Genomic DNA, 25209 nt, shown 5'->3' with positions numbered 1-25209 from the left:
TCTCTTGTATTGTGAGGCATTCTTCAAAAAGTCAAGACTGCTGTTAATTCCTTCCTGGTTGTTTTAGCCAGAGTATTTCAAGCAAGGTTTTAGAAAGCATCCTCTGCCGCACCCTGCTCTATTTGTTTTTGGCTGAAGTTGTTACATGCTCCTTCTCTACTACGTGCCCCTGAACAATGCTTTCCATTTCACTTAATACCACATTGTAATTATTCTCACTTCATTGTTTTGCACTGCCAACTCATTCTTTAATTCCATCATTATATTTCCAGATGGTGCCCCACTGAGGCCTTTGTGTGGGGTTTTGGCAGTTGACTTACTGAAGATAGCTGTTACTTTGCACATCTTTCTCCTACAAAAAAAGAAGCTGCAGGTGAAAGAAATTTGGTGCCAAAGAGGTCCCCTCCCCCACTTAATTACACATATACTCCTAAAGGGCCTGAACTGGGGGTGACTGATCAGAAATGAGACCTAGGGGTCATAGTGGATAGCTTGACGAAGACGGTGACCCAGTGTGCAGCAGCAGGTGGATCGTTCATAATGCGGTTATACAAATCTGTATTGTGACCACATTTAAAATACTGTCCTCAGTTCTGGTTATCTCACCTTGAAAAGGATATAGTAGAGTTGGAGAAGTTTCAGAAAAGGGCAACCAAACTGATATGGGGAGTGGAGTTTAGATAAAAGGTGAATAAGAGGTGCTAAGATAGAAATATGTTTATATAAAATTATGCATGCCATGGAAAAGGTGGAGAGAGGAATGTTTTCCTCCTTCTCCCATAACACTAAAATTTGTGGACAACCCAATGAAGCTGAATGTTGGAAGATTTGGAACGGATAAAAGAAAGGACTTCTTCACACGCCATATAGTTAAAATGTGAATCTCACTCCCACAAGAGGCAGTGGTGGCCATCAACTTGGATGACTTCAAAAGAAGATTAGACAAATCCATGGAGGGATACGGCTCTCAGTGGCTACTGACCATGATTGCTGTGCTCTGCCTCCACGGTCAGGGGCAGTAGCGCTTCTGAAGACCAGTGACTAGGAGCCATAGGAGGAGAGAGGGCTCTTGTGATTGGGTCCTGCTTTTGGGTTTCCCACAGATATCTGGTCCAGAAGGCTCTTCTTATATTCTATGGGGAATGGTTATTTCCCTGTTATGAACAGGTGACTTTTACATTTGAGGGAGAAGGAAATTCTAATTTAAGATGGAATGGTGACCAAGAGTCTGAGCTGTGAGAGACCCGTGAGTCAGGAAGGCACAGAATTGACTCACAGAGTTGGAAGGGACCCGAAGGTCCAACCCCCTTCAATGCAGGAATTTTTGACGAATGTGGAGGTTGAACCCACAACCCTGTGATGAAGAGTCTCATGCTCTGCTATGGACTCAGTAGGTGGTTGCCCTTAGGCAAGTCACTCTCTTTTGCCTCCACTCCCCATGTGAATACAGCGGTGGTAGTACTGGTCTACCTTGCAGATTTGTTGTAAAGATGAATAAAGCATATGTTTGTAAAGTACTTTGAACATTCAAAAAGAGCCGTATCAATGCTTATTGTTGTTAAACAATGCCAGGGTTGGAAATCCTAGTTTTGCATCCTTGAGTGTATCCTGACTTCTGTGCACAATTTAGGCAGGGTCAAGTGAGCAAGCAGCTTTCTCCTCCCCACCCTTAAGTGAATTATTGAGATGCAAATCCGTAGGACTTAACAGGCACATCTTGTTATTGCTCATTACTTGTGAAGCGCTGTCAGCGTGCACATTTTCTTACCTTTTGACACACACCTTCAAATATGGAAAGTAGTAATCTGGCACAAGGCACAATATTAAACCCTGTCTTAACCATCTGATAATGCTGTTTGGACTGGAGAGCACTTTACGGAAATGGCCATGCTTAAGTATTGCCTCACCATTGTCTGACTTATTCAGACTGAGAATAGCAAATGTCGGGCTTGATTAATTCTGTTATGTGCTCTTCTTTGGTAGCCAAGGAGTTCCTGGGTGCTTTTACTAACTGCCTAGGGTTGCTGATGGGTCATAGAGAACTCCACCCTGCATCTACCACAGATCATAACTTGGCTGCTGTTTACATCATCACTTTACACTTTGATTAACTTGATTTGAGTCAAAACCCTCTGGTCTTGTTGACTCTGTCTTTAGATTTTCTTCAGCTTATGAGTCACTTCTTCAAAGTGTAAACAGCAAGTGCTATTCAGGAGCTGCTGTCTCAGGATAACTTATAGTGTAACCCGGCTCTTAGAGGTCTATAGTTGACTCATTAAAATAGTGTATCCCACTGGTTTTTCCAAGATTGTACTAGTGTAAAGGGCTCGCCGAATTGCCCTCTGTGTGTCTCTTGTTCCGTGAAAAAGTTGGAGCTATCTCTCAGCCTTATGCTCAGTTCACATAAACACAGCTGTTTTTACAAAAAGTGTGATAGGAAATTGATTTCCTCTCTCTCCAGTTCTAGTGTTACCACCCACTTGCCATTACTCATGGTGAATTACTAGAACGAGACCCTCATTCCTTCCCTTACATATATACATTGAAGGTGTTTCCGTTTTTTGTCACCTTCTGCCAGACACCATCTTTTATACGTGTCATTTGCTGTGTTTGGATAAGCCGGAGACACAGAATTTTCTCTGCTGTGAGCAGCAACTCCTGCTTTTCAGAAACCAAATGGCAGCATGAGTAGAAGAGGCACGAATTATGGAGGCTGTTTCCTTGGCATTGCTAAGCTTCTGTTGCATCCCTTTCCATTCATTTTCTCGTCCTCTCGACCATCTGCAGCTCTGGCACAAGTGGCCTAGTGCATTAAAGGGCTTTTTATTTCCTCTGAATGAATAATGCTAACTGGTATTTATGACAGCACTTCAACATTTCAGAGTGTTGTGCGGAACTTCACTAACAAGGCCACACAATAAAAAATGTTCCTTTGAGGTTAGTGGACAAGTCTGGCTCTTTTTCTCTCAGAAGAGAGGAAATCTGTACAGGAAAGGGGATGAACTGGTTTGTGCCAAGCGACATAGCAAAGCAGTGGTAGGTGTTTCATCCTGTGACCTCACCTGGAGGGAGGGTATCAGTATTGACCCAGAGGTGGTCAATCCACTGTGACTTGACTGTTCGTTCTCACATCTGAACTGCCGGCAGCACATTAAGAAATATCTTCCCTTCTACATTTCCTCTTTCATTCTGTGCTGGATATTACCCAGCCCTCTGTCTTTCCCAGCAAAGAGCCGCCTAGCAACAGGAGCCTTACTGATCAGAGCTTGGAAAACTAGCAGCTCTTTTGCCACCTTCCTTGTTGTGCCCTCGTTCCGCGCATGTTGTGTTGGCTTGGAGAACCACCACAAAATGCATCGCCTGCTTTATTTTATTACAAAGGCTGCGTTATTTTGTATGTGTACGTGTCAGCCAGTGGAATTAAAGGCTGGGGACTTAGATCTAGACGCACACCGCACGCTTGCACACATTCCACTGTTTAGCAAACTCTTCACATCAGTGATCATCCACAAAAGGAGATGCGTGTAAATAAAAGGCCAGTGCTCCCCACCTTTTACTTCACTCCCTGTCCTTTTCTTGCTGCTCAGAGAGCCATGACGCAGACTAGGTTTAGAGAAGACAACTTGTTAATCCCCTCCCCGCTACAGGGAATAAAATGGCATTTCATTCCAAGCTCTATTAATGCGCTCGCTCCTGGGATAAAGCGAGACTCCCAAAAGGCAGTGGCCAATTTTTTCCTCCTTCTGCATCGTCTTTGTCTTCTTTTGAGTGTTACATTTAGATTAGTGTCTGAGGATTAAATGTTTTTACAGTCTCTGAATCTGTTAAGGGGTGGCAGGGCGGGAGTGAAGGGAAAATCAGTAAAGATGCTGAGGCTTAGTGCAGGTGTTCCTGATGTATCCTCTAAAGGCTGGTTTTAAACGTTCTTTTGTGAAATTTGACACTATTGTCATTATTATTATTATTTTATTAATGGAAGCACCAAGAATGAGTGTGGTGTTGGGATATGACACTTTCTCTAAAGCGTAAAGCTACACAAGCATGATGGTGTTTGGAGGATTAGAAAGTTGTTAAAAGATAACTTTCCTGGGAGACCTGGCTCCTTTTATGAGCTTCTGAAGCTGTTTACCAAGAGCTCTGTTGTTTGCACGCCTGGCTGAGGGTGTTACTCACTCTGTACACTTTTTATCAATGTTCATTTAAAGAATGCCCTTTATCTTATTGTCCCACTAGAGATCAGCCTTGAATCCAAGGCAGCGTTCCAGTGAATAGGCTGCCAGAGAGATTTACTCCATATGGGACCCCATATCTCTGAGTTCCATTTAATGATTGTAGGATCCTTAAACTTAATAGGCGTGAGTATTTAAAATTATTATGTTGGAGAAACTGGCATGTGGTATGTATCCCCATGGGCTTTTTACAGAAAGGAAAATTGCACAGACTTTTAACACACAGGCATAAGGTAAAAGGCTCCTTGATAGGCTATGAAGTTGAAAAAGTGAATTATGGCTGATTTATACTACTGAAAAAAGTACCCTTGTGTACTACTAACCCTGCCGTGGATGGTTGAAAGAGAGAGAGAGTAGTAGAAGAAGAATTTTGTTCTTTGGGATCTGAGAGTATCCAAAAATGTCACTTATGAAAAAATTGCTTGGATGTATGTAAAAAGAGATTTCTTTTCCATCTGTCTCATGAAGCCTCAAATATTATGGCCTTCATTGCTCCAGGAAAATAGCTCCTACTGGAGGTTACTTACAAGAAATGTAAAATGGATTCTTCTCATAGTGTATTTTGAGGAGGTGAGCAGTATTCTGATACACAATACATGGCACTGGCAGGAGGAGGTAGAGGAGGTAGTTGATAAAATCATATTTTTAGACTAACTAGTGGATTGATTTTTTTTTTAAGTAACATGAACTGGACATTCATGTTTGACATGTGCCAGCAAATTGGCTTTTTCCAGTGCATGTTTTTATTCAGACAAACCTAGGAGTATCAATGCTGCCTTTTTATTTGATTTCGTAGAGACATTTGTAGGTTTTATTTCTATGACGTTATATCCTTTTCTATTACGTTGTTTACAACTCTGAAACTTTATGTATTGCTGATCTATATAAAAATGATCTTAAACAATCAAACAAACAAAAAATTGTTCTATGGAAATTCATTTGATGGTTGCCACCATCCTGCAGCTGGAATGTCACAACTGAAAAGGAGCCTCAAGAAGTAGAGAAGCCTAAGAGTCTTAAAAGAAAAGAAAAAAAAACAACACCTCAGTAGCATTAACCAAAGTGTGTCTTGGAAAGTGTCTTGTTAATAAGCCTACATAACTTACTCTCCTGCCAAAAAGGCAAAACCCTTGTCTTCTGGGAGGAGTGGAGCTTACACAGAAGTACAGACAAAGGGGCTTCCTCCCTCCTCTGCCAACCTCCTTGCTCTCTGTGCTGGGCAGAGCGGGGTGTGTGTGTGTGTGTGTCAAATATTCTGCCCCTCCTCTGCCAACCTGCTTACTTGCCTGCAGGCAGTTCCTTCTTGCCTGTGACTGCCAGGTGAGTTCTTAAATACTAGGCTGGATGAACATCATGTATCCAACAAGACTGTAAGGGGAGTGAAATATCTGGGAAATGTCTGATAGGGAAATAAGACTTCAGTTCACAAAGAGAACAATATCTGCCTGTGCATACTTCAGGAAAATCAGGCTTTTCCCCAATGATATTTTATACCTTGGAAATACATACTTTGGCCACAATATGTGACCAAACTTTGAAACACAGCTAATTCCATAATACTTGGTTTATGAGCTTTACTTTTATACTGTGGGTTAAACCACAGAGCCTAGGACTTGCCGATCAGAAGGTCGGCGGTTCGAATCCCCGAACTTTGCTGCCACATACACCCGGACAACACCATTACTGGCCCCAACAACATCACACATACCATCTCGGGACTATTCAATTGCTCATCGTCTAACATTGTATATGCCATCAAATGCCAACAGTGCCCCTCAGCTCTCTATATTGGACAAACAGGCCAAACCTTACGCCAAAGAATAAACGGACATAAATCGGACATCAAGAATCACAAGACAGAGAAACCAGTAGGAGAACACTTCAATCTCCCAGGACATTCTATACAAGATCTCAAAGTAGCTGTATTACTACAAAGGAATTTCAGAAATAGACTGGAAAGAGAAGCTGCTGAATTGCAACTCATTACCAAACTTAAAACCATGGAGAGACCTGGTCTGAACAAAGACATTGGATTCTTATCTCATTATACATGACAAAGCCATTTTTCACCTTCTCACCCCTTGCTTTTTCCTGTAAGACCTATTGCAGTCGTTAAGAGTCGTCAACAGGCTCATCACAGCTATCTGCCAATCACCCATTCCCACCACCCTTCTGAGTAATACCCCTCCCCACCTTCTCACTATATAGAAGGATCTGGCAACTTCTGTTTCAGTGTATCTGAAGAAGTGTGCATGCACACGAAAGCTCATACCAAGAACTAACTTAGTTGGTCTTTAAGGTGCTACTGGAAGGAAAAAAAATTTTTTGTTTTGACTGTGGCAGACCAACACGGCTACCTATCTGTAACTCGAATCCCCGTGACAGGGTGAGCTCCCATTGCTCAGTCCCTGCTCCTGCCAACCTAGCAGTTCAAAAGCACGTCAAAGTGCAAGTAGATAAATAGGTACCGCTCTGGCAGGAAGGTAAACAGCGTTTTTGCGCGCTGCTCTGGTTCGCCAGAAGTGGCTTAGTCATGCTGGCCACATGACCTGTACGCCATGAGCTGTACACTGGCTCCCTCGGCCAATAAAGCGAGATGAGCGCCGCAACCCCAGAGTCGGCCACGACTGGACCTAATGGTCAGGGGTCCCTTTACCTTTACCTTTTAATGGCCATTTAGGAATGAAGTAGATCTTCCTGGTCCAACCCAACCAAGGGTTATTATAGAAGGCCACAACAGGAATCAAAACACTGAAAAGGGGGTCTATTATTGCACCACCAAGAACATATTTCTGTTTGAAATGCTCAAAAACAAAGAGTATTTTTTCACCTTAGATATGATAGATAACAATTTTGGGGATAGTGAGGTGGACTAGCGTGTTGTTTTCCAGTCACAGATGGACTACCTTGAATCAGTCCCCAAGGCAAGAAAGCAAATGGATTATTTACATGTTTTATTGCTTACCTATTTTCACACTTCAGCCTCGGTCCTCAAAACGTTGCAGTGCTGCAAGCCATATTAAAACAAAGTATGCAGTTGTGCAGCACTTCAAGCACTGCAGTCTCTATATTTGGCTTCAGCGTCCCTTGAGCCTTGCAGAACTAAAGTGCTTCTCAAACACCCAGCCCGTGCCGCAATAGGACTAAGTATCTCCCCTAACGTTGCATGTTGGGATACAAATGCATGAGTGAGTACTTTGGAATCTGCACATTTTTAGGCTTGCAAGTGCCTAAACATAACCCAGTTACTCTTCTGGGGAATGCTTCTCCATCCATACACAGGCATTTCCCCAGTGAAGTATTTCTAGAAAGCATGCTCCTGCTAAACTGCTGTAATTTCCGCCTGTGCTACATGCCCTAACACCTGCTACTATTCTGAATACTTATCATCCCAGTTTGTCAAATAACGCCTGCACCCTGTGTTTATACCATTGATGTGATTTGAGTTGAAGGTTGCAGCTGTAGATTACAAATGACAAAGAGGGTGCATTGTACATACAGGTCACTCTTACGGCACCTGATGAAGGCCACCGTGAACATGGCTTGGTAGATCTTCTGAGTTAGAGATAGACACTGTGTAAAGTAAATATATTTTGCACTGAAAAATGACATCGAAAATTGTGAAAACCACTAAAGAGAAGTGGAAGTTTACTGTGGCTCATGTAAACTAAAAAAAAATAATTCAGACCATGCCCTGGTCCTTGTAGAATGTACAGGTTTGGAAGTTATGCAGCAGAAAAGTAGTTTATGTTGGGAATTCTTCCTTTCAGGACTGTTTTGTAAGCTGTGTTTTAAAACCGCCCTTGTATGCTAGCCCTTTGCTTTCCCGCACAGCTTTCTTCCCCCAGTGGATGCATTTTACAGATGGGGTGTAGTTGTGGTGATGCTGAAGGTTGATGTTGAAGCTGGAATCATCGTGGGAATGCTTTCCAAAAGGAATGGCAAAATTAAAGATGTCAAAAGCAATAAGGCCTGAGAAACCTCTTGTTACCAGGGAATTAATGGACTGTTGGTTAATTAGCAGCCCAAGGCAAAGCTGAGGTAACATTCTTAACAATTTGGTCATTAATTCAGCAATAACTGGTTTCAAGGGCATTGTTTGCTGTTTTGAACAGTAATGGTATTTATGCTTTTCAATTATACCCTCTGTTTGCATGGGTACTACTTCTGTTACGGAGGGTGATTTCCCCCCCCCCCCCCCCACACACAAGGGGCCAGGGTTAAAGCGGATGGAAGATCAAAGGTAAGTCATGAGGCTTTTAACAGAGAAATTTTGCTAGAAAAATTATGACTTCCTGTACAGTATCCCTGAAGATTTCCTTGTCAAGATGACATGACTTTCTTGAGTAGCTATCCCTATGGAACTGCGCAGGTGCTGTGTAATTGGCTGAATTAGAACCTATCTTTTCTTCTCGAAGAAAATAGTATCTTGGTTCTGTGATCTACTATTTCTTTCGGTCAACAAATAATGCCTTTCAGGCTAGCCAAGAAGTATATAATCAGAAGTACCAATTATTCATTTTGGGGGATCCAGCTCAGATTTAGCACTGCTATTTGCCACTGCCTCAACCCCGCCACAAAAAAATCTAAATGTCATTAGTAAGCTTCTAGGAGTGTTGGCAAGTAAGATCTGGGATTCTGGCAGCCTGCTGCTAGGTAAAATAATGTGTGATGTATAGTTTTTGAAAGCTCTTGATTCCCCACCCCCAAATGGTAATCTTCAGTCTGATCTCAGCATGCCAAGACTTGCTGGATGTAGTGCATTTGGATTAGTCTTCTATGTTCATCTCTTGAGCCCTGTGCTGACTTGTGAAAATGCTATTTATTTTGTGGAGAATACTCGTGCTCTAGATCCTGGTCTAGACTGGCAAAACTGAAACGTGAGAGGCATTTCTAAAAGTCCAGAAGTGTAATCCACTGTGATATTACATAGTTTCTTTTCCCGTTGAAAGAGTTATTTTCCTGTATGGGCTGGGTCTGGTTGCCAAAGTCAGTGACAACAGGAGAAAAATCCTTGGACTTACCTGGGTGCAGGTACCGTTTGTTAAATTAAACAATTACATTCTAAGTCCGTTTTTAAATGTATATTTTCTCTCTTTGAATATGTTTTCATTCCTCTCCTTCCCAAACCGATGGCCCTTTTTCAATGCCAGCTTCCTTTTGAGAGGAGAGTGTTGGAGGAGGCTAAATAAAAACAAGTACACAGCAGGCAGTACTAGCAGCCTGCAATCCCAAAATACAGTTTTGCCAGCCTGATACCTCTTCCCTAGAACTTTGCTGAATGGTCAGGAGTAAAGTTTTTTTTTGCGGGGGGGAGATAGGGGTTTCTGAGGAGAAGCTAAAAACGTTAAACTGGGATCTGTCTTGTCTCCAGAGACAATGGAAGAGTGTGCCTTCGGGGGTAAAGTCAAACCATTGGAGAAATACACCACCTGCTATGGCTGTAAAAACCAATACGCAAGAGGCATATTTTAATTACGTCTGGGGCAGATGAAATCATACAGCTTTGCTGCTACAGGTGCACCATGAGGTTCTTCTTTCAGTGGTCATTCTTCCTCTGGTCACGGCTGTGCATGAATCACTTGGCTGTCTTGTCTCCAGGTGCTGCGGTCGTCTGCCAGGGATTCCCATGCAGTAGGGATCAATGTTTCCAGCCTTCATGTCAGGTTTGCAGGCATCTTTGTAACACATAGTTGGTACGCCAACAGGCCCAGTGTCTGAAGCTCCCCATAAAGCACATCCTTGGGGATCCTCCCATCTGCCATTCTGTGTACATGACCAAGCCAGAGTAGACGTTGCTGTGACAGAAGTGTGAACTTGCTGGGAAAGTGGGCTTGGGAGAGCACATCTTTGTTTGAGACTCTGTCCTGCCATGCGATGCCCAGAATCTTCCTGAAGCAGTGCATGTGGAAGGTGTCCCTCCTGATGGGTGTAAGTTGCCCACGAATACATAGGTCCCCTTCCAAGGCAGCGCAGCAGATGCTCTTGTTTTATCATGCTTTGCTGGTAGGAAATGAAACTACCAGCGCAATGCAACAATACAAGCGTGCTAGTTCAGCTAAGGGCTAGTTCATTTCACAGAAGCAAGCTTCTATATAACTTTAATTTACCAGATCAGGAACCACAGCTTAAACAGGATCCACATTGAAATGTGTATCACCTACAGATGCAGACCATCAACATGGTGTTGCATGTATATCCCAGTGACCATCCCTCTTCTGGAGATGAGTATCCAGATACACATGAAAACCATGCAGCAAGGAGGGCATCCACCCTTAAGTATGCATTTTGAATTGTTTAATGTATCTTGCTGAGGTGAGGAGGTGGTCTATGCTTTGCCAATGGCATTTATAGGACTAATGTTCAGTTTCATCCACAGTGACTGCAGGGCTTTTTTCAGCCAGAACTCACTGGTACTCATTTTTGCCACCTCTCAGGTGGGTGCCATTGCCATTATAAGAGAACATAATGAGCATCTTTTTTTCTAGAATAATAGCACTGATGTGACTGCTCACTCCATTCCTCCTTACAAACATGTGCATCATGTTCCTATTTAGTACTTTGTCCAAAAGATGTGGTGTTGTTCCCTTTAGTTTGTGGCGTGTTAACTTGATGCATCATCCAGTGTACCACAGCCTCTGTCATGTGTGCCTTCCCAGACACAAGTGCCAAAGTAGGCTATTGGCAATGAAAGCTTAAGCCTCAACCAAACAGTTAGTCTTCAGGATGTCTCTGCCATTTGTCTCCTTGCTTGCTATATTGTTTTTCTTCTCTGCTTTGTGGAATTTTAGCCAACTTCCTTCTGTGATTCAGACTGTTCTCTCAAACAACAAGTTTCTGACTCACTCCTATTTGACTTCCAACGTAGTTTGAGTCCATATTGTTGCTAACTTTAGGTCTCTCATCTTTGCTAGTCAGCCTTAGGAACTTACTGTTTTTGGCTTTAATAATATGTGATGCTTGTAGACCTGTAGAGAGATTCTGTTAATGCTGTTATGGCATAGAAATAAATAAGCTTCAGTTTTCTTTTCCTCTTAAGAATATAAGAATGTAGGAACCCTGCCAGTTTTGAACTGCTGCGTGAATGTCTACAGATAGGATTTTTAATTCTGTGTAAAAATGAAAATAAAGACTTCCTTGTAGCATTCAGCTTTGCTTTTATACCAACAGTGATTGCTAATGGACTCTTTTTGCCCAGTTGGGAGACTCTTGGGAAGAAGGGTGCTGACACGCTTCTATCTTTAACTTTGCATAATGAGGAACAAAAGGTCCGTCTGCTCTATAGCCTTTGTCAAGTATTATGACAAGGTCCATTGCAGTCTCTACATTAAATTAGTGCTGAATCAAGAAGAGCTGTGAATCAAGTTTCTCTTTGAGGCTTTCTTTTTGCAACAGCTGCTGAATTTTTTACATCCCCATTTACACTTAGTTTCCAGGTGATGCAGTCTCTTGGGAAGACATGAAAAGAGCACATTTCTAAACAGAGTTTACCTGCAGAGTTATCTCTACCATGGAACATCAAAGTGTCTCTGAGATGCTATATACTATGCAATGTTCTTCAACCTTGGGTCCCCAGATGTTTTTGGACTACAAGCCCACCATGTATGTTAGCTTAGCCAATGGTCAGGAATGATGGGAGTTGTGGTTCAATAACGTGGGGACCTGAGTTGAGAAACACTAGCATAGAGCATTCGCTGTTTTGCTGTCAGAATTGCCAATGATTAGCAGTTCATGGAAACAGTTTGGATTGTCTTCTATCTTGTCTTGCATCCAGCTAAATATTTTATGAGCCTTGTTTAAAGGGCTTCACCTGCAACCTGATTTCAGTATTAGACTCAGCCCTAGAACACTTATGTAGCCATAATCTTTTTTTACCACTTAAGGCAACATCACACTGATAACACTTCTGTCATGTGCTGGGAAACAGTTTGCCAGCTTCACTTGTAGTATGCAACAAATGCATATGTCTATTTTGTCATGTGTGTGTGGCAGAATTTGACCAATAATCACACTAGTTTCACCAAATGACAAACTAGACTCATAGGCATTTGTCATGCATTGACAGTTGACATTTCCCCCCCCCACACACACACCTCAAAAAGGTATTGTATAAGAAACGCTATGGACCAGCAGGGGAGCAGTGATTGAACAAAGGGATGGGGATAGAGAGAAGGTTGCCCCCTTCCCCAACATTGCCTAGTTGGAAATACCAGAAAGCTTCCATCTAAATGCACTCAAATTGTGAAGGAGACTTTTCTCAGTTGATTGTTCCCACAGACTTCCAAAAGGCATCACCCCTATCTTGTGCACGATCTCATTACTTAATACACAATTTGTTAACCAAAACCTGGTTTTTCGTTCATGGGGTTTCCTTGTTCCTGCATATGATGTCCTTAGTTGTCCTTCACTCTGAGTGTTTATATCTTAGTACAGAATCAAGGAATTGAATGACTGGGTCCCTGAAAATCCATTAACCTTTAGGTCCCTCAGTTGATTATTTTGGTTTACTTGAAGAACACTGTGAAGCCCTTGTCCAGTTTCAAAGTCCAGTGTCTCCCAAGGGATATCTAGACCTACATTCTAGAGCTGGCACCTACATATTTTGAAATTCATACAGAACTTCTGACATCTTTTCTAAACAACAAAAATGCCTTTGACAAAATATTGGCTTTGAAAACAGTTCAGAAAACAGGCACTGATTTATTGATCATTTGTAACTGGCTACTTCTCTCCTCACCCATATGTATGAACAACACTTGCTGCAGTTCCTGCAGTGCTGAAAGACTGAGAGATGTGGGTGCTTTTGCCATGAGGTATTAGGGTACAATGCTTTCCTTTCAGTGCCGTGCTTAACTGCAGCACATGCAGTTCTAGTTTATGATTAGTTATGCTGCAAGTAGAAAAAAAAGTATGTGACACTACATATGAAAACCAAGTTTCCAGCCTCTTTTCTTATGAGTGCAAGTTATGGTATTCAGGTTAATGGAGATTGAGCTCCATTTATCAGGTATACAGCTAGTGCAGTTTACAGAAGGGAGAGCTCTGACTGTGTGGCAAGAGTATGTACAACAATGGCATGCACTAAGGCATTATTAAATCCCTGCCTGTGTAAGACTCCCTTTTGCATACCACAGAGCATAACCTCCCAGTGATGAGCAATCCCACCCATAATGTTTGCCACCCCATAGCTTGTGCTCATCACAGGAGTTCCCTTCCTTGGAGATGTGTCAAAATGCTGCATCCTTCAGCCACGATTAACAGCACTTCTGCAGGCTGTCCTCTACGAATCTAAATTAAAAAAAGCCCTTGCTAAGTGTTCTTTCAGTCTAGCCCTCCTTTGTGCTGAACACCCTTGGGCTTTTATTCCTCCTGGAGCTGGCACTTCTCTCCTCCCCCTCCCCACCCTGTCTCCTATGCCCAAATCCAAGATTTCTTTTCCATAGCAGGCAGCCTGCCAAGCACAATTGGCAGAATTTCTGGCAAGCAACTGTTGCTCTGTCTTGTGGCTGCAGCTTGGCTCCTCTTCTTGTAAAACGTGGTTGCCACAAATTAGTTTTAGCCAGAAATTGCAAATACAGGCTGCCTCTGTGTATGTTGGGATGAAGCGACATGTTCTTGATTGATAGAACCATCTGACTAGCACTTCCAAATATGCAGTAGTTGGGAATTGATTGTGAAGATTCTTGCTTTCACTTCCAAGGTGCTTTGTGCTACCTCCCCGCATTTTAAATCTATGCAGCAAGACAAATCTCCTGAGAAAAATGAATGCAGCCCTTTGCTAGACTCGCCATTACCTGTCCCCTCTAAGCATTCAGGAGAGGGTTAAAAAAGAGAGAGAACCTCTTCTGAGCAACTACATTGGCCCTGACTAAGATGAATGTCTAATTCACTCCCACCGTCCTTACTGCTGCCAGTAATAAAAAGCTTGCTTCACATATTCACCCCACTGCAGACGTTTCTCTTAAATTAAATATCAGGAGGACATATAATAGCATGATTCCACGCCAAGCCAATATTATCAGATTGATGTCAGCAGTGATAATAGAAGAAGGATAAGTTGATGAGATTTCGTTTATTAAATAAAGGGAATGCGTGGAGAGAGGGAGGGAGGATTTCAGGATTTGGTAACTCGGTGTATCAAAATGCAGTGAGACCACTTTTTTGCTCTGTGCTTATCTCAAGGGGTGGCTGTCAGTAAGAAACCTGTAGATCCATGAAGGCACAACCTCTTCCTTATATTTTGACACCTTTGCATCCTGCTCTTCTGCCAAGGATATCAATGTAGCATGCATGTGGTTGCCACTTTTTTATTCTTGCAACAGCCGAAAGAGCCAGAGTAAGCAGAGAAAAAGTGATTTACCTCAGGTCCCACAGTGAACTTCATTACTAAATAGGGATTTGAACTATGTAGGTCTAAATCTACATTGTTGTTGTTCTTTACTTATACCCCATCCATCTGACTGGGTTGCCCAAGCCATTCTAAGTGGCCACAGTGGCTCATGATCCTATATTCCTCAAGGGCAATATAAAGCAATTACTAAATGAAGACTTAATATCTGTTTATAGAACGGCATTGCTCTGCTGAATAAAATAAAAGCAAAATTCTGATTTAGCTGACTTGGTAACAGGAGGAAGGGAAGATTTTACCATTTAGGATCTCAATCTTCCTTTCTGCTTGATAGCAGAGAAGAAACAAAAGCAGCACCAGCAGAAACGCAGGTGACCTGCACTTCTGCTTCTGAAGCTTTGTAACGAGGATTGGGATGAAAAGAGTGTGCCTGGTCTGACATGGATGTTTTACTTTTTCATGAGGAAATGCTAAATGGGTGGTCAGTCATTGGGTGGAAGGAAAATCCTGCCAAAAGCCCTTTCCCTTGAGAGCCATGGTGTGTGGGGCAAAAAGGTATTCCATCCAAAACTGATGTTTAGGATGTCAGCATCACTTATGACCGACACATGGATGCTGCTGCCAAGATGGCCTCCAAACAGGCAAGATGGGAGCTTGAGAAAGAGTGGTCTGTTGACAGATCTTCTGAGTTATACAAAATGGAAGGATGTGTATAATTCAACCTTGGCAGGTGTTTTACCGGCTCCTGTTAAGGCACAAAGTAGTATAGCACATCTACACAACTAGCATCAGAATAGATTAGGTGGCTTGTTGGACAGGATATTGGATTAGGTGGTTCACTGGGCACCTCCCAACTCTGATTTTATTAAAACCACACAATACTTTAGTCAAAAGGAGCTCATGGTCCTTCATTACTACATAACAATGACAAGGCCTGTTTGCAACCAAAAGAAAAATGGGTTAGTAGCTTCCATGCCTACGGAGGACAGAATGAAGCCACGAGTTTATATACGTCTGGCAGGTGAATGTTTGCTTGGTTCTCTGATGAGTTGCGATCAGAAGGTGGAGGCACTACAGCAGGGGGATGTCAAGCTCAGGAACTGGAACAGTCCTTCATCCTTTTGCCATCACTGCCCTTATTACTGTGAAGTGGCTTAGATGTTGGAATACGTTGAATGTAAGAAGACTATGAGTCTCTCTCAACAACCTTAACTGCCATGTTCTATACAGAGTCTGCAAGACTCTACAGGAGACCAGAAAGGACAAACTAGAAACTTGCAAAGCAGAAACTCCCTTCATGACTGCAACAGATGTAAAGCTATCAGCATTACAGATCAAATATAACTTCCCCATAGATGTCCCCCTGCTGCATGTTGCAGTAGTAAGCCCTTAAGGCTGCAGAAGCACATGATGACTGAAGCAAGCGCTTGCATTCCAGTGCTGCCCTTCTTCCACTGCAACTTCTGCTAGCGTAGCTGAAAGTCCTCTCCTCTCCCTGTAACCCCCTGCACACCCTCAAAATCTCCTCCAGAAGTTTGGAGGACACTCTGGAATAGATGTTGAGGGTGCCTTGGAAGAGAAGGGAGAAATCCTGTTGCACAAATGGAACTCAGCGCGTGTAGTGTTGGATACAATCCAAAGTCACTGCCATACAAAGGTCATAGTAAGCTAGGTAAGCTTTAAAAAAGACACTCCAGCTTTTAACTACTGTCTTAAGCAACTACTGTCTTAAGCAAGACAAACTAGAGGTTCTAGTAGGCAAACTAGAGGCCGGATCCGGCCCAATCGCCTTCTAAATCTGGCCTGCACACAGTCCGGAAATCAGCATGTTTTTACATGAGTAGAATGTGTCCTGTATTTAAAATGCATCTCTGGGTTACTTGTGGGACATAGGAATTCGTTCATTTCCCCCCCCAAAAAAAAATAGTCCGGCCCCCCACCAGGTCTGAGGGACAGTGGACCAGCCCCCTGCTAAAAAAGTTTGCTGACCCCTGGCCTTAAGTTTCCAAGCACAAAATGTCAGAGGTGAAAGAGCTCTCAGAAGGAGAGAGGGCGGATAGGAGAGAGAGATTTACTTCTAGTTGAAGCTTATCTCTCTTGAATAACAGGCGGGTGAAACCCAGGCTAAGAGCAAAAAAAGAACCATTTGTATCTTACAGATTATCAGGTTAGATCACAAATCAGATGGTTATAGAATAGGGGCAGTATCATTGACCTTGACATTAAACATCACATTCCCAGCTTCTCTTGAAGTTATAAAATGTTCTGCTAGATTTTTAAAACAAACTTTCTGAGTTAAAAACCTAATTTTAAGAGTCTTAACTTTCCCAATGAATTGAGGGATTTTGTGGTATTTCCTGACCTAGTTCTGTTTGGTATTGTTTCCAGGGGGCTCATTCGGATGATTAGAACGATATTAAAATTTCAGCGACAGAACAAAATGCCAACCTTATGAGTTTCTGAAGCTCCTTGTTAAGTTCTTTCCTGTTCCAAGGTTCTGGAAGGTATTTCATAGTATTTTATCCCTGTGGAAAAAGATGAGCTCCCTCCAGTTTTGGGGGGCTGCTGCTTAGGGGTGACCTCCCACTCACATTACAGTTAAAAGGTTGTTACTGTTCGTTTCCTAATGATCCCTACAATGGAATTCACATTTTTTTGCAGCTGCCACACTCAGGGTTGACGTATTCATCAAGCTATCTACGATAACCCCAAGGTTTCATTCCTGGTCAGTCACCACCAGCTCAGACCCCATGAGCGTATATGTAAAATTAAGATTTGTTTTGGCCCACCATGTCTCGCTTTACACTTGTTTCCACTGAATTACATTTATCATTTTGCTACCCATTCACTCGGTACTTCTACACCTCAGCTTGTCCTGCTGCTTTCCCCCAGGAAAACCTGCTTTTTACCACTGAATCAGAGCAAACATTCAGCATTAAAGAGTGGGTTTTCCCGAGGAAAGTGGCAGGATCCGTGCTTTCTAGGTGTGGGACAAGTGAAGTGTGGACGAGCCGCCAGTTTGGAAAGGTCCTTTGGAGCTCTTTGCAATCTCTTTCTGTGTTAACAACCCTGAATAATCTGGTATCTACTGCAATCTTGGCCACTTTACTGCTCACCCCTAACTCTAGAAAGTTTGTGAATAAGTTTAAAAGCACATGTCCTAATAGTGATGCTTGGGTGGGTCCACCTTCTGCATCCCTCCATTTGAAATACAATGGTACCTCTGGTTAAGAACTTAATTCGTTCCGGAGGTCCATTCTTAACGTGAAACTGTTCTTAACCTGAGATACTACTTTAGCTAATGGGGCCTCCTGTTGCTGCTGCTGCACCGCCACCGCGTGATTTCTGTTCTCATCCTGAAGTAAAGTTCTTAACCCGAGGTGCTACTTCCGGGTTAGTGGAGTCTGTAACCTGAAGCATATGTAACCTGAGGTACCACTGTACACTAATATCAACTGGATCACCTCCATCTATATGCTTGTTTACGGTCTCAAAAGAGCTGTAATATGTCAACGAGACAGGACTTGCCATTGCAAAAGCCTTGCTGACTCTGCTTCAGGATTTTGTTTTGTTTTTTTAAAAATATATTATTATATAGTTATTTATACCCCACCTTTTTCCCTGACAGAGACTCAAGTCAGCTTACAGATAATACAGGAACAGGAAGACTTGTTCTTCTATATGCGTGGTTGTTTTATATTTGACTAATCTTTCCGCTAGTTTTCTGTGACAGGCATTAAACTAACTGACCTGCAATTTCCTGATCCCCCCCCCCCCAGATCCCTTTTGGAAAAAACATTGGCTACTGTCTAGGCCTCAGGTATGGAGGCTTACCTGAGGGACAAGTTACCTGTTTTTGTTAGATCAACAATTTCAGCTTTGAGTTCTCTCTGCTGCTTATGATGTCGCATTGGAACAGTAGCATGTCCACTCAGGAATCTGACACCCTTTTGCATGATAGAATCTTTTTTGGGGGGGTTTTCTTACTTATCAAGGGGAAGGGATTAGCAATGTATGTGTATGTGAACATATGAAGCTGCCTTATATTGAGCTGGACTACCGGTCCTATCTAGCTTGGTAGCAGGTCTGTTCTGCCTGCTGCTTCTCTGTAGCCTAAGGTCTCTGGCAGAAGCCTTCCCAGTTCCAGAAAATTCTTTTAAACTGGAGATGCCGGGGACTGAACCTGGGTCCTTCTCTGTTGCAAAGTATGTGCTCTGCCACTGAGCTATGGCCCTTCGGTAACCTGGTATGTATAAGGAGGAGGAGGAAGAGACATGTTGCTCACCACTGCTATGGACATAGGCACTCCAGAGCTTGAGCCAGGGATCTCCAGGTCTGAAGCTAGGGCCTAGCCAGTGAGCCTGCTGCAGGTTAAAAAGAGGGAACTCTGGATTGTCCAGAGTGAGGCTGAACCAATGGCACTCGCATCACCAGCACCATTTTTTGGGTTGCACTGATGAGCTGGGACAGTCACAAGGCTCTCTTTCTTTCTTTGTCCCTACAGGCGGAGAAACACACAACCTATATGTGCAAACCTTCAGGCAGCTATCCTGACATGCTACGGTGAAAACAAACACCAAGTCCTCAACTGTTCAGAGTTGGTCAAGGAGTATCAGCGTTGTGTTAGGCTAGCACAAAAGGTAACTACATTTTCCCTGCCAGATTCACTTTTACTCCAGGTGAATATTCTTTTCTCATTACTGGTGTGGGCATGATCAATCAAAAGGCCTTTCCCCGAGCCAAATCTTCCTGCAGCTCCAAGCACTGATAATTGGAGGGCTGATTTACATACTGGATATGGTTGCATACAAATTAAACCATAATTTAGAATAAATTATTGTTTAATATACAGGTGTGCTTTGCTTTCCCCCTATTCCTGCCTTTGCCCGGTGGGGGTGGAGTAGTAAACCCTGAGTTACTTCTTCTGATGTGTTTGGACGAAGTAAACCACAAGCCCAGGTTAGTGTGTGGTTTGTTTTGCTCTCGTTTCCTCCCTTGTGTGGTGCAATCAGAAGTAGGAGAGGAGCAAAGCACTTGTGCACATTAAACCATAGTTTAAAATAAACCGGTTTAGACTACTGGATCACTGTAGTCTTGACAATCACATGAAAGCTTGAGGTACTGAAAGTATTGGCTGTCACAGAGAATTGCTTTCATTCATGGAATAAGCTGCTGATAGCAAGCTTGTATTATTAATAGCTTCTGTACCACTCTGAAACTTAATAAGTCTTGTTCTGTCCATCCTTACAGTAGCCCTTTGAAGTAAATTAAGCCAAGAAGGTACAGTCTTACTCGAGGCTACTCAGTGAGCTTCACATTTGGTCTTTAATTTTGGCCTGAAACCAAAATCAGTACTTCATTTGCTGCTTAAAGTTATGACCTGTTCATTTGATAATTTCTACTTTGAATGGTTTTGGCAAATTGGACAACATTTGATATTATTAAACCAGCTGCTATTGGGTTTTGCTTGGACTTGTGCATTCTTCAACATGCCCTTTATCTTCCAAACACACAGTTTCCTTAAAAAAAAAAAATCACTAGAACACAGCATTGTTTTCTGCATCAGCTTTGGTACTCCATAATTGTCTCTGTGTCTCCAAAGGGAATGGGTCTTTTTGCTGTTGCTGAGATAATAGGATATCCTTTAATAAAGACCAAATGGTTTGCTTCTTAGGATGATATGAGTTTCCAGTTATGCAACTTTACCCACAGAGCCAACAACCTTCTGCTTTTATGAAGGAACTGGACATTATATTAGGAATGGACTTACGCTGAAAAAAACAGCCCATTGTCATGGGGGATTGATTTTAAATCAAGCTTTAAATCATGGCTTAAACTACCAAGAAAAAAGACCAATTTAAATTATCAGTTTAAATCAAATTTCCCATTTTGAAACTCATGCATTTTTAACTGGGGTTTTTAACAATTAATACACACGGCAACCAAATGGAACTAGTAACATAAAGCCATGAAGCCACATGCCTAAATTATATCTGTTTATAGATGAGGCTTTGTACACTTGCAAGGAGATCACATACTTGAAGACTATGCTTTCAGTCCTATGGACCCTTATTGAAAATACATCTCGCTGAATAAAATGAAACTTGCTTTCAAGTAAACATGCATAACATTGAGATCTACCTGGGGTCTAGAAGCAAGGCTATTGAGCAAAATAGTGTTTTTCCATGAGGTGGAATGTCTATGCTGTTTGGTAAGTCACAAATAAAAATATTTCAGAACTCAACACCTTCTGAATCTCTGGTATTTGGATGTAAAATTGGAATGCAATGGGTACAAGGAGGAATCACACCAGTTCTAGTACCTGCTGTGGCTTGCCAGCTTCTGACTTGCAGTATCAAGCTATAATATAAATCATTAATTAAAGAATCAGGATATCATATCACAGTTTGCTTCTGGTTTTTATTAGCCACAGTTTAAAAACACAAAACTGGGACTTATATGTTGGCCTTAAGTTTGAATTTCATATTAAACCATTTAATTTTAAAGAAACATATGAAAGCTGAAATTTAAAAGAAAATAATAATTTAAATTTTTTAAGTTACTGATTTTTAACCACCATTTCCCATGTCATGAGCTTCCCTTGCTCCCCATATGCACAATATCACCCTGTGTTTGCCCTGATGATGTGTGCTTCACTGCTCCCACAATCAAATGATGTGGAGTGGGGTGGAGAAACATAGCAATTATGTCATGATGTGGGTAAGTAATATTACACTGTGAACATGAGGACTATTTATCATATAAGCCAGGCATAGCCAAACCTGGCCCTCCAGATGTTTTTGGAACTACAACTCCCATCATCCCTAGCTAACAGGACCAGCGGTCAGGGATGATGTGAATTGTAGTCCCAAAACAGCTGGAGGGCCAAGTTTGGCCATGCCTGATATAAGGTATGCTTAAACCATTGTTATAAAGAGCTGGTTTGTTAAGCTAGCCAGAGTTTGTTCTGGACTAAGGTTCATGGTTCACATGTAACACCAAGCCAAAATTCTTTAAAAGTGAAAACTAAACTTGGCAGAAGTCCTCCCAGCTGTACAGGAAGAGAAGAGGGGAGGCGATTCTAGTCCAATTTGTGCTTCAGTGAGGCCCAGTTACTAACATGACATGCAAAGATCGGCATTGGGTCCCAGAATTCTGGGAGCCTTGGCAATAAGCTTAGTTATTTTCAGATGCCACAGGACCCCTTATCTTTTGGGAAATTGATTGCCTTTGCTGGCATTCTTGTGATACATGAACTTTGTCTCCTATGCATGGTGGTATAAGTGTCTTTTGGTTTTGTATCCACAAACAACGAGGTAGGTGTCCTGATCTCATATCCTCCACTCCAGCACAGCTGAAAGATGCTTGCAGTGCTATGCACATACTGAAAGGTGCATGTGTTTTCCCAATGCAAAGATTAATTTCTCGGTCAGAAAAAAAAATGCATATGATGTGATCCTGAGAGTAGATGTTTCAAAATTAGACTGGAGGATTCGGTGTCTCAGTTCCAGTGCAGAGACACAGCCAAAGCAATCTTAATTCATATTCCCATATCAAATAGTCATAGTAAAAGCCTGGGATGGATTAGCCTGAAATCGACCTTATTTGGGGCACTTTGGCTTGCATAGACCAGGAGCACAGAATGTATCTCCCATAAGCATTCCAATAATCTCAGGCTGGTGAAGGATTTAAAATATGCTGTGAAGTTTCCAGTGTGCAGGAGAAGAAAGGTTTAGAGCATAATCTGATTCGGTGTATGATGGCAGGCTGACCAAGCATTTCCTTGGATCCTGACATGGATCATGGGACTTCAGCTATACAAAGGAGAGACATGTGCTTGCAGGCAGGTTCAGGTGATTTCGTTGGGGTGGGGGCAGTCACCTGACAGGGAGAGAGGCTCAGGGTGTCTGAAGAGAACCTTTTTCCTTTCCATTAAATTTGTGAGAGGTGGGGGGAGCTGTATGCCTGATTTAAGTATAACATGAAGCAAACTGCCAACCAGCTCCCAGAAGAAGCCCCGACAGAAGGAGATGGGGAAATTGTCAGGATATATTAGCTCAAATGCTGTTGCAAGTCCTGGTGGATTTCCCCCCTTCCTGTTTACAAAGAAGGTCTTTGTATGTCTGCAAATCAGCAAGGTTAAGGCTGCCAGGGAAAGGGCTTTTCTCTGGTATCTTATGAAGTCCCCAGCTCCCCAAACGTGTGCTTTTCTTTTTCTTCCATGACTTTAAAGTAAAGCAGGCTCTGCACTGCTGTTGAACAATCCTTTCCCCCCAAGCAGAACTCGCCTCATCCCTTGCCAAACCTCCGATATGCAAGCCTTCGCTCCTGTAAATCAGGCTTGTAGCCTCCCCCCACTTTCTCTTTTGGAAGTATATCTTTAGCAAATGCATTTACCAATACATCTTTATAGCACACAGTACAGGAGGAATGTGATTACCAAAGAAGACAGATTGCATTAAACTTCTGCATATTCGCAGGCTGCCGCTCCAACCCGTTTGAGAAAGGGGGCTGGGAAGCTGCCAGCCAGCCTGAAGCCCCAACCTGACATTATTATAGAGTAAATTGGAAGCTGAGTGACTGGTAACAGTAGAGGGCACTGAAATATCCTATTAACTTGAAGGGGATACACACACACACACACACACACACACACACACACTTCAACTCCTAGGCTAGGCTACTTCATGTCCCATAAACCCTGCTGGAGCCCTCCCCACCCCACCTCCAACAAAACTAGTAGAAGGATGTTATATTGAAGGGCATTTCATACTGATTTACTATGGGGGACAGCAAGATGGCAGGAAAATCTTTTGTTGTTTTGGATTCTGTTTTTCTTCCCTTAGTGGCAACTATTGAGCAGGTAACTGGGTGAGATCAGATACATTCTTTGCAGGGATGCCACAAAAGACCACGAAATTCAGAGCTGAACACACAACCTGCCATTTCAAGGAGCCAAAAATATGCCATGAATTCCTTCTTTTCTCCTACTATTCAAAAACTTGTGGCAGGTTTCCTGGGCCATCCTACCATCTGCGATGATAGGTTTGTGGGAAGCAAAATCTGTCAAGATGGCAGAAGGGAGAGGGAAGGAGAAGTAAAGGCAACAGTCCTATTCTAGTTCCTCTCCCTCCCCACTTTCACACACTCACCTTTAAACCGGCGTTAGCAATCTCTGCTGTGAGTGGGTGGATTTCAGTAGGAACGGAGACTTAATCAGTGTCATCAAGAAGACAATTTTTCCCTCGTTTTGATTTAATTCAAATGGAGCTCAAAAATCCTGAGTGTTTTGTGGCATCTCCTACTGTTGTGGATTCAAATAATATTGTTTGAATATCATATTAGTGGTGGAAAAATACACTATGTTAATGCAATGTCTGTCTGTTCTATGTTGGATAATGTAAATCTGGTTTAAGTGAGCTTATCTAAAGCATGGGTAGGCAAACTAAGGCCCGGGGGCCGGATCCGGCCCAATCGCCTTCTAAATCCAGCCCACGAATGGTCCGGGAATCAGTGTGTTTTTACATGAGTAGAATGTGTGCTTTTATTTAAAATGCATCTCTGGGTTATTTGTGGGGCATAGGAATTTGTTCATTTCCCCCAAAAAATATAGTCCGGCCCCCCACCAAGTCTGAGGGACAGTGGACTGGCCCCCTGCTGAAAAAGTTTGCTGACCCCTGATCTAAAGGAATCTGAGCACATTGGGAGTGTCCCAGATGTACAGGCCAGGTGACAGTCTGGTCAGGAGAGGAGATGGTGGAGAAATGTTACAGGGTGATGACAAGATAGAACTATTGAGATCCTCCTTTGTCCCAGTCTTCTCTCATGAGGGAAACTGTTCTCAATCTGGCAAAAATAAATAAATCAGATGGTGAAGGGAAGGAGTTGTAGTCATGACAGACAGAGTTGGTGCAAGAGTACATGTCCTCTCAAAATGAACCCTAATTCTTCAGGGCCTGAAAAATTGCATTCTAGGATGTAAAGGAACTGGCATCTGTAGTCTCAGAGCCATTGTCTATAATTCTTGAAGAAGAAGAAGGAAGAGTTTGGATTTGATATCCCGCTTTATCACTACCCGAAGGAGTCTCAAAGCGGCTAACATTCTCCTTTCCCTTCCTCCCCCACAACAAACACTCTATGAGGTGAGTGGGGCTGTGAGACTTCAGAGAAGTGTGACTAGCCGAAGGTCACCCAGCAGCTGCATGTGGAGGAGCGGAGACGCGAACCCAGTTCCCCAGATTACGAGACTACCGCTCTTAACCACTGCACCACACTGGCTCTCTTGAAAATTATTGGAGGACAGTGGAGTGCCATGCAGCTGGAGGGAAGCAAATGTTCCTGATTTCCAAAAAGGGGAAAACAAAATCCATGCAACCACCAACTGTTCAGTTTGACAATGATACTTGGAAAGTTTCTAGAACAGATCATTAAGCAATTTGTGCACATTTATGAAAAAGAATGGTTTTTAAAGTCATGCAAGATTACTTTAACTCCTTTTTTGATTGATTTATTGCCTGGTAGAGCAGGGGAATGCTCTGGATATAGTATATCTTGATTTTAGCACAGCTTTCAACAAGGTCGCCAGTGATACTCTTTGTGACAAGTTGTTAAAAATATGATTCCTTCCAGTAG

The 25209-nt window shown here is 42.6% G+C and overlaps 1 protein-coding gene across 6 annotated transcripts in view; it reads left to right on the top strand.

Annotated features, from left to right (window-relative positions):
• The window catches only part of CHCHD6 (coiled-coil-helix-coiled-coil-helix domain containing 6), a 189268-nt gene that overhangs the window by 109115 nt on the left and 54944 nt on the right, over positions 1–25209 (top strand). For 3 of the 6 annotated variants that reach the window (XM_083602804.1, XM_083602806.1, XM_083602803.1), the window contains one exon: positions 19082–19217. The exons of the other annotated variants lie outside the window; for them this stretch is intronic. In XM_083602804.1, coding sequence (XP_083458930.1) covers positions 19082–19217 — 136 coding nt within the window. The remainder of the gene's footprint in view (positions 1–19081; positions 19218–25209) is intronic. 6 annotated transcript variants of the gene reach the window in all.

The sequence above is a fragment of the Podarcis filfolensis genome, assembly GCF_964270895.1.
Source record: "Podarcis filfolensis genome assembly, chromosome: 2".
Lineage (NCBI taxonomy): Eukaryota > Metazoa > Chordata > Lepidosauria > Squamata > Lacertidae > Podarcis > Podarcis filfolensis.
This window is presented reverse-complemented; position numbering and strand designations above follow the sequence as displayed.